We start from the raw sequence: 9,632 nt of genomic DNA, 5'->3' as shown, positions 1-9,632 counted from the left end.
CAGTGGGTTAAAGCCTCTGCCTTCGGCTCAGGTCATGATCCCAGGGTTCTGGGATCGAGCCCCACATCGGGCTCTCTGCTCAACAGGGAGCCTGCTTCCTCCTCTCTCTCTGTCTGCTTCTCTGCCTGCTTGTGATCTCCGTCTGTCAAATAAATAAATAAAATCTTTAAAAAAAAAAAAAAAAAAAGAAACTCCCTTATATGTTTTATGGTTTCAGGCATGAGTCAAGAAGTGATTACAGTGACAAATCTATTGGGAAATGTCCCTAGCAAAAAGCTTGGAAAACCAACACTGTGCTCCCGGGAGCGGGGCGCTCTGACCCCAGTGCAGTTGTTCCCTACCTCTGCGGAGTTCCTCTGGCCACTCTCGTAGGGCTTGCTTTTTGGGGGAGGGGGAGGCGGGACAGTAGTAGTCATTAGCCCATCTGTCTGCAAAGACGGGGAGCCTAGAAACAATACAAAGTAGATGAAGGCAGAGAGAAGAATTCAAGGAATCTTAATAGAACCTCTGCTTGCCATTCTAACACCTAAACCAACCTGGCCAATCGAATGGCTAAGGCGATATTCTATAGTTTCTGTGGACAGAATGGAAACAGCCTCTCGGCCCTCAGGACAAATGTAGCACTGTTTACTCACCAGAAGGTTTCATGAAAAGTTCTGAAGTAAAAATCCCTTTTTTTTTTTTTTGCTTAGGATTTTTACTATTAAGCTGGAGATGAAGACATTTTCTAGAACTTAAGGTACGACTCTATCTTCTGATCTACCCCAATTACTTTGAAAAAATGTCTGTCACAAAGTAAGCAGTCAATAAAGACTGGTTAAATTTAACTGAGCTGTCTCAGTTTGATCACTTAAAGGATGCAATATCCACTTCCTCCAGGAAAACTTACTGCATTATCTCTCTAGCTCTTGGTTGACTCCCATGGCCCATGGGCATGATGACTTACCCCTCCATTCTTTGTACCAAGGGTACCTTCGAATTCTTCTCAGGCCTTGTGCATTGCTGATTCCCCAGGCCTGACTGTAAGCAGTATGTAGAACAGGCCTATTTCTTGTCCTTTTTGGGGACCCTTTCCAATACCAAGTACAGGCTACCTACCCAGTAGTTTTTAAGTTATTTGCTTCCTGTCTGGTCCCCATCTGGCTCTACTTCATTATACCTTCATAAATGGAAAAGGAGTTTGAGACCCTCTGGGTCACTCTATAGAGAAGGGTAATGAGTCCTAGCAACTCAAAGACTCCTGGACGGACTCTAATTTTGCTATACCCACCACCATGGAATGAGCCAGCTTTATAATAGCCTCATATACTGTGTGGCTGTTCCAGCTAAATATTGCCCAGATCCATATACATACTCTGTTCCCTACTAAAGCGAAGAGAAAGTATATGTCTGTATCTTTCTAAATCTCTCTCTCTCTCTCTGTGTATGTGTGTGTGTGTGTGTTTATATATATATATATATATAACTTACTGAGGGTCCTGGTAGCTTTAGGAGTGAGTGGAGGTGGGCTCAGGGGCGTCGACTGAGGAGGTGAAGAACCATGAAATGGCGTCAGCCGATTGTCCGACAACTGGAGACTCTTTGGTCTTTGTGCTTTTCGGGCTGGGCTCTGGTGGGGGGTGGGGCACAGCAAAACAGACTCACGTGAGAAAGGCTAAGCTTGTCAATGGTCCCAACACCTTGCCTGCTGAGCACCGACTTGTCAGAGAGACCCACTCCAGGGGCCACTGTTGAGTTTCCCGCCCTGTCAGGTGGAGAGCCGGCGAAGGCCCTGACAGGGCGTCACTGAAGCAGACTTTCTTTCCTGGCTGGCCATAAGCCTGAGTCTGACCACAGTCAGACTGTGTTGTCTGAGTTGGAAAGGAGCCACCCCTGATTCTCAGGGAAGGCTGGTCTGGCCGCACTTAACAACATGATGTGGCTACATGGAAGAAGAAAAAGCACTTTTCTTTTTAAGTTAAAAGAAGAGAAATGACAATGCACTGACTCATGGAACATGGTGGTGAGAACCACAGCTCTGAGCATCAGCCCACAGTTTACATTGTGAGTACAAGATCTTGCACCACTACTGGTTCAGACACTCAAATTTGCCCTTTGTGCTTTTTTTTTTTTTTTTTTAGCACAGTGTGAGATCAAATGCTGTCACAGGCTGCCAGGTCCTGAGGAAGCACGGCCGGCCGGACTTCCGCCTGGTGACTCAGGGCTCTGCGGCGAGTGGCAAGTGGCTGCAAGGACAGCACTAGCGAACCTCTGGCCCTTGTTTGCTTGCCACACCCGCCCCCTCAACCCTGACCCCCTGTTGCTGGGTTTTGTTTGTTTTTTTTTTTACCATCAGATCAGGTTCTGACGCTTTCTCTGCAATGACCTGGGACTTGCTGAGGCTCCAGTCTTTTCGCTTGAACTTGCTGATCCGGTTCTCACTGTCCTCTTTGAGGGGCAGATCTTCAACTCTGGCACCTGATGAAGCCCTGCGCTCCAGAAGTGGCTCCAGCATTGACCTACCAGCCAAGAACAAGGACAGGATCAGAGAACACTGACCACTGGGCAGTCAGAATGTACTCCCACAAGACAGGGGTTGGGACTTCTCAACCCCATCTTGACCTGTGACTCCCCTCTCAGGTTCTAAATCTGAATCTCTAACTGCTAATTAGACATCCTGAGGTATCCATGAAACGAGACCATCCAAGTATGAAAGGAAAATCTCTGAACGTGTATCTCCTCGCAGGAAGAGAAAGGTTTACTACATCTACAGGCAAAGATAGAATTCATACAGTAAAAGATGAATAAGCAGCTTCAGACACTGGAGAAGAGCACATGACCCAGAGACAGCCTGCGTTCAGATCCTACCTCTACTACTTCATGGGTGATCTTGGGCAGAAAATCTTTTCATACCTCAACTTCCTTATTGTGAAATGGGGACAATAAGTAAAATCTTTCTTTTTAAAAAGATTTTATTTATTTGACAGACAGAGATCACACGCAGGCAGGGAGGCAGGCAGAGAGAGAGAGAGGAGGAAGCAGGCTCCCCACAGAGCAGAGAGCCTGACGTGGGACTTGATCCCAGGACCCTGAGATCATGACCTGAGCCGAAGGCTCACCCACTGAGCCAGCCAGGCACCCAATAAAGAAATAAAATCTTAAAAAAAAAAAGAAGACACAACATGACACAAAAGTCTATAACTCCTAAGCACAAGGACGTGTAAGACAAACCCAAAGGGAAATTCTACAAACCAACTGCCTGTAATCTTCAAAAAGGTCAATGCAATGAAGGACAATGCAATGAAGGAAAGGCCAAACTACTTAGATTAGAGAAGAATAAAGGGGTGTGGCCCAAGCAGCACGTGACCCCAACGGGGTTCTGTACGAGAAATTGCTCCGTATGAGATATATAGTGGGACAACTGACAAAACTGGAATCCGGGGTAGAGTCTGCAGTGTTGCATCAACACCAAATCTCCGAACGGACAGGCTGCAGGCAGGATGCAGGGATGGAAGACAGGCGTGTGCCCTTACAGCACAAAGCACACAGCCTCCTCTCAAACCGTGGAGCGGGGCTGCTGGAGGACAGGCAGAGAGGGAGTGACTGCAGCAAAATGTAACTGAGGAGGATTAAAAAAGATACGAGACCTTTATGGTGGGTATTGCTTAGAGCTTCTAAATGGGTATTCAGTGAGCCCTGGTTTGATTAAAAATTTAGAGTTTTGCTCCATAAATACAGAAGCTTAGAGAGATGAATAGGCAGAGGACAGAGGATTATTAGGGCAGTGAGATTATTCTGGATGATACTGCAATGGTGAATACTTGTCACCATACATCTGTTCAAACCCACAGAACATACAACAGCAAGAGGGGACTCAATCGTCAACTACGGGCTCCGGGCAATGGTCATGCGCTAACGTGAGTCCATCAGTGGTAATGAAGGCACCGCTCTGCTGTATGTTCTTTATCTTGCTGTGAATTCAAAACTGCTCTAAAAAAGATAAAGTCCACATAGCAAACACATGCACGTACACACACAAAAGCTGTGGCATGAAGTAAGACAACATAAAAACACAGATGGGTTCTTAGTATTTAAAATAAATAAATAAATAAATAAATAAATAAATAAATAAATAAATAAAAGCAAGCAAGCTTCTGGATGCCTGGGTGGCTCAGTCAGTTAAGCATCTGCCTTCAGTTCAGGTCATGATCCCAGGGTCCTGGGACAGAGTACCATGGGGCTCCCTGCTTGGCGGGGAGCTTACCTCTTACCTTACCTGCTTACCTCTTCCACTCCCCCTGCTTGTGCTCTCTCTCTGATACTCTCTTACACAGTCTCTCCAATAAGTAAGTAAAATCTTAAAAAATAATAATAATAAAGATAAAACAGAAGAGTCTATTTGGCAGAAAGCATCCTTAGTGAGCTAAAACTATCTGCTGGACATATGTTAGATGGCAAATATTTTTGATATATAAGAAACTTTTACAAATAAACAAAAGAATGAGTAGTTCAATTTTTTAAAATAGTCAAAGGATAAATAGGTATTTCATGAAATGGAAATCCAAGTAAGTTTAAAAAGTTAGTGTTAAAAGTTATTAAATATTCAAATATTAAGCTATTTGGAGGGGGCAAAGCCTTTTTTACATTTTATTATGGAAAATTTCAAACGTGTAAAAAAGTGAAGAGAATGCCCATGTGTGTACCACTCAGTGTCAATAATGGTAACTCACGGCCAGTCTGCTTCCTTATGTACACCTAAGTCACATTCCTCGCCCCTCACTGGATCACTTGGCAGCGATCAGATGTTATATCATCTCATTCATAAATATTTCAGTGTTTACCTCAGTGAGGCAAGGACTCACTTCAAAACATAACTACGCTCCCATCATAAGTCCTACAAAAAGAAATAACTCCTTCATTTCACTGAACATCCAGTGCTTACATTTCCTGATGTCTTATAAATCGTTTGGAAGTGGCTTGTTTGAGTCAAGATCTGAACTGGATTCATTCACTGGTTGATATGCTTCTTAAACCATTTTAAGCTTTTAATGTGCATGGTCCCCCTCTCTGCAAAGCGTGGGTGCCTTGCTCCGTGAAGGTGAGGGGAAAAAGTCCCAGGGAAGTCTGACCGAGGCTGAGCCCATGTAGTCACACTGGGAAATGCCTATAGATAGTGTTTTTTTGTTTTTTCATTTCAAATTATTCTCTCCTTTCCTATTGCTTTTTAAAAGACTGCACGTATGGGCTTTTACTTTTTTTATATTTATCTTTCTTTCTTTCTTTTTGTTTAGAGAGAGAGAGCATGTGAAGGGTAGGGAGGGATAGAGGGAGAGCGAGTGAAAGACACTTTTTTCCCTAATATTTAATTTATTTATTTGAGAGAGAGAGAGCATGCAAGCGGGGGTTGGGGGGGGGAGGGAGACACAGACTCCCTGCTGAGCAGGAGCCTGATTGGGTACTCAGTCCCAGGATGTGGGGATCATGACCTGAGCTGAAGGAAGATGCTTCACCGACTGAGCTACCCAGGCACCCAAGGGAGAGAGAGAATCTTAAGCAAGATTCCTTGCTTAGCATAGAGCCCAACGCAGGGCTTGATCTCACGACACAGGGATCATGACCTGAGCCGAAATCAAGAAGACTGGACGCTTAACTCACTGAGCCACCCAGACGCCCCTCTAGTATTTTTCAATTGTTAATATATTTATGGGGAAGCCACTCGCTATTATTTATCTTAAATCTGTACTGGTTAAAGAAACATCATAGAACCAAATTCTCAGAAAGACTAAGTATTCTTAATTTTTTAAAAAGATTTTATTTTTTAAAGTAATCTCTACACCCAACATGGGGCTCAAACTCACAGCCCTGAGATCAAGAGTTGCACACTCCTCTGCCTGAGCCAGCCGGGTACCCCAAGACTCTAATTATTTTTAAAACCAAATAAGCCAAATCAGACAAACAAACAAGATCACCTCAAACAGTAATTGGTCAGGGAGAAAGAAAACAACCACCCCAGATTCTATGGAATCAATTATGACTTTGCCTCGGAGACTACAAATGAAGGCTGTGGGTCACCAGGTTGCCTGTCAAAGATGTGAGTTTCACTAGGGCCTAATTAGGAATCAAACTGAACTATAGTGACTACAATGTGATTCCCCCAGGGTCGTGTCATTTTTTTCTTATAATGATTACTTCAGTGATTTTCCTGAAATACCAAAGATTAGTTTTTTTCTAAACAATTTTGTTCTGGGGCCCCAACTTTGCTGGTGTTCTACTTAGTTGGCCTTCTGGTTTCTCTTAACACAAAGAGCTGTGTTTTAAAAAGTAATTCTCTTTCTGTGCCTTGGTCTACCATTTGCCAGATAGGATGGATATGTTCTGCTTCCCTCTGATAAAGAACTGGCCCTTAACCGATGGCACCCCTAATGATCATCATGAAAGTATTCATGAATATTGTGACATGACACTGGGAATGGGAGGCTCGGGGTCATTAGTTGGTAATCAGTTTCAGATGCCTTAAAGAAACATCTTAAATAACGTTAGGAAATAGTATCAATGGCTTCTTACTCACTGAGGAAATTTGGGCAAGGTCAATAACCCACCTTGCCGGGGTCACGGTATGAAGAGGGCCTCGCTCACCAGTTCTCTGCTTACTGCCCTGTCAGCAATCATGGTGCCCTAATGCTCAACAGCTGTGTCAAACCTTTTCTTTTTTTGAATGAGACCACTGATTTAAGAAGAGTCTTACTGAACAGAACTTTTATGCTTTCCATAGAGTAGGTAGGATCTCTTAATAAAGAAAGAAAAAACAGTATTTATTCTTAATAAAGAAATAAAAAATAAAAAGAGAAAAATAAGTGAACTAAGGACTATCTAATATTAATTATGCTAAGGATTAAAAATAGTGCAAATACCCAGTCCTCCTATTATTGCACGTGGCACTGCATATTGTGGACTGTTTGACATCAGAACTGTAATGAATTTCGTCCTCTGACTACAGAATGTATGCTTCTAGAAAATATATCCTATACCTGGTCTTAACCAAAAGAGCTCAAGAAAGGATATGAGAATGTATCCTAAATAACTGGAAAGCTATCTGTACACATACGCTCAGTACAATTCTTAACAATAAAACTGCATTTTATATTGAGAGAAGCTAAATGATTTCATATGAAATTCATAATGAACTTTGATGATAATGACACGGCTTAAATATTCGATAGTAAGAGAAGGCTTAATTATGGCACATTCGTAGGATGCAATAGTATAAATAGCCATCAAAAATGATAATTAGGGCACCTGGGTGGCTCAGTCGGTTAAGTGTCAACTTGATTTCAGCTTAGGTCATGATCGCAGGGGCGTGAGACAGAGACCCGCACAGGGCTCTGCACTCGGTGGGAAGTCTGCTTGAGGATTCTCTCTCTCCCTCTGTCCCTCCCCTGCTCACACACGCCCTCTCTCTAAAGAAAAAAAAATATTCATCATGTATATTAAATTAAACAGCAGGTCACAAAATGGTACCTACGACACTTTTCCAATTCTATAAAATGTATATATGTATATGCTTTTCTTATTCTATAACTAAACCTTAACAGTGGTTACTTCTGAGTGATGTGATAAGTATCTTTCTTTTAAGCTTCTAATACTTTGAAAAATTTCTACGTGTACACAGATTAAGTATATATTAGCAAAATACTGTTTTCAAACAGTATTTTTAAACAGAACACAACTACAAATTCAGTCCTTCAAAATATCTTAAATTTGAACACATGAGAAGGCAGCCCATGTTTTTGGCAAAAAAGGTTCGACATAAAAAAGCCATCAGTCCTCCCAAAGTTAGTCCAGAAGTTTCACATGATCCCAGTAAAAATAGCAGTAAGATTCCAGACAAGTGAATCCACAAGTGAGCAATGAGTAAAAGTAGCCAGATAAATTCTGAAAAGGATAACTAAGAAAGAAAAGCCTTTATTTTTTTTTTTAAAGATTTTATTTATTTTATTTGACAGACAGAGATCACAAGTAAGCAGAGAGGCAGGCAGAGAGAGAGAGAGAGAGAGGAGGAAGCAGGCTCCCCGCTGAGCAGAGAGCCCGATGCGGGACTCGATCCCAGGACCCCGAGATCATGACCTGAGCCGAAGGCAGCGGCTTTATCCACTGAGCCACCCAGGCGCCCCAGAAAGAAAAGCCTTTAAAATCTACAGTAGTTAAAAACCACAGAGCACTAGTGCATGAACACCCAGGGAGATCAAAGAAATGGTGGGGCGCAGAGAGTCTGCAAATAGATTATAGACATACAGGAACTTGATTTTATAATGAGGCTGACATTTCAAATCAGTAGAGAAAAGATGGTTTGCTCACTAAATGTTACAGGGAAAACTGAGTAGTTATGTGGCTAAAAAAAAAAGTTGACTTTATACCTCACATTTTATACTCATAAATTTCAAAGAATCAGATTTAGTGGTGAATAGTGAAACTCTAAAATTAGTTATTTGCAGCCTTAGAGTAGGGAAGGCCTTTAATCATAATATAAAATCCAGAAGTCATGAAATACAGCATTAATTTATTGGACTGCATTTAAAAAAATCAGCAGAACTAAATAAAAAATGAGAAGCAAAGTCAAAAGACAGAGGAGAAACTGGAGGATGTATTTCAACTAATATTACAGACAGAGCAAACGCAGCAGAAACATGTACCCAAAATACTTCACCATAATTTGCAGAACATAAAATACAAACAGCTACTAAAGAATGCAAAGAAGCTCAGATTCACACAAAACAAGAGAAATAAAACCAAACCAAAATGAAACCCTATACCACGAAAATACTCTCCACCTATCAGATTGGCGAAAATTAAAAAGGCTGATAATACACAATTTGGGGTGTGCGGGTGACGAGGAACCCTTCTATGTTGCTGACAGGACTCTAAATTGGTATAATGTCTACAGAAGTCAGTCTAGGAATAATTTCGAAAACTGCAACTATAAATGTTTGACAAAGCAATTTCACTTCTGGAATTTTCCTCATATGGATATACTTGTATATTTACAGAACACGTTGTTTTTAAGCTTCTGTCCTGCCACCCTGCTGTGACAGCTAAAGGCTGACGTCAACTAAACATCCACCAATAGGCAACCGTGGAACGTGTCAGGGCGTGGCCATATCACAAGATGTCTGCAGCTCAAAGGAAAGAGGAGGCTCTTGACATTCTGAAGTGGAATGATTTTCAAGACATAGTAAGTTAAAAAAGCAAGCTAAAGAATTATTACGTTTCCATTCATACAAAAAAGAAAGTGTGAGGAAGAATACATATTTAGGTATTGCTTGCATATGCATGAAGAGCTGTTGGAAAGGCACCAAGAACCTGAAGGCTAACATCGTTTGCCTCCACAGAGGGGTGCTGGTAAGGTAGGAGTCAAGGACCAATAATGGGTCATTTTTCATGAGTGATGTCTTTTGTATCTCGGAATTTTGTATCATGTAATTATATTACCTATTTACAGAATAAGTATAAATTTTAAAATTACTTTTGAAAATCAATTCAGATAAAAAAAATCAGACGTGAGAGGGTGGGTGACAGGATGTGACAGGATGATGGGGGATTATGATCCCATCTGTCATAACTATTATTATTATGTAAATCATGATATTCCTCATGAG

General features: G+C 41.7%; 1 protein-coding gene across 1 annotated transcript in view; it reads right to left on the bottom strand.

Annotated features, from left to right (window-relative positions):
- DOCK5 (dedicator of cytokinesis 5) overlaps positions 1-9,632 on the bottom strand; it is a 211,730-nt gene that overhangs the window by 4,837 nt on the left and 197,261 nt on the right. Inside the window, exons 49-51 of the mRNA XM_059372023.1 lie at positions 2,330-2,498; positions 1,471-1,609; positions 342-445 (exon numbers count right to left, since the gene is read on the bottom strand). Coding sequence (XP_059228006.1) covers positions 342-445; positions 1,471-1,609; positions 2,330-2,498 — 412 coding nt within the window. The remainder of the gene's footprint in view (positions 1-341; positions 446-1,470; positions 1,610-2,329; positions 2,499-9,632) is intronic.

The sequence above is a fragment of the Mustela nigripes genome, chromosome 1 (genome assembly GCF_022355385.1).
Source record: "Mustela nigripes isolate SB6536 chromosome 1, MUSNIG.SB6536, whole genome shotgun sequence".
Classification (NCBI taxonomy): Eukaryota; Metazoa; Chordata; class Mammalia; order Carnivora; family Mustelidae; genus Mustela; species Mustela nigripes.
This window is presented reverse-complemented; position numbering and strand designations above follow the sequence as displayed.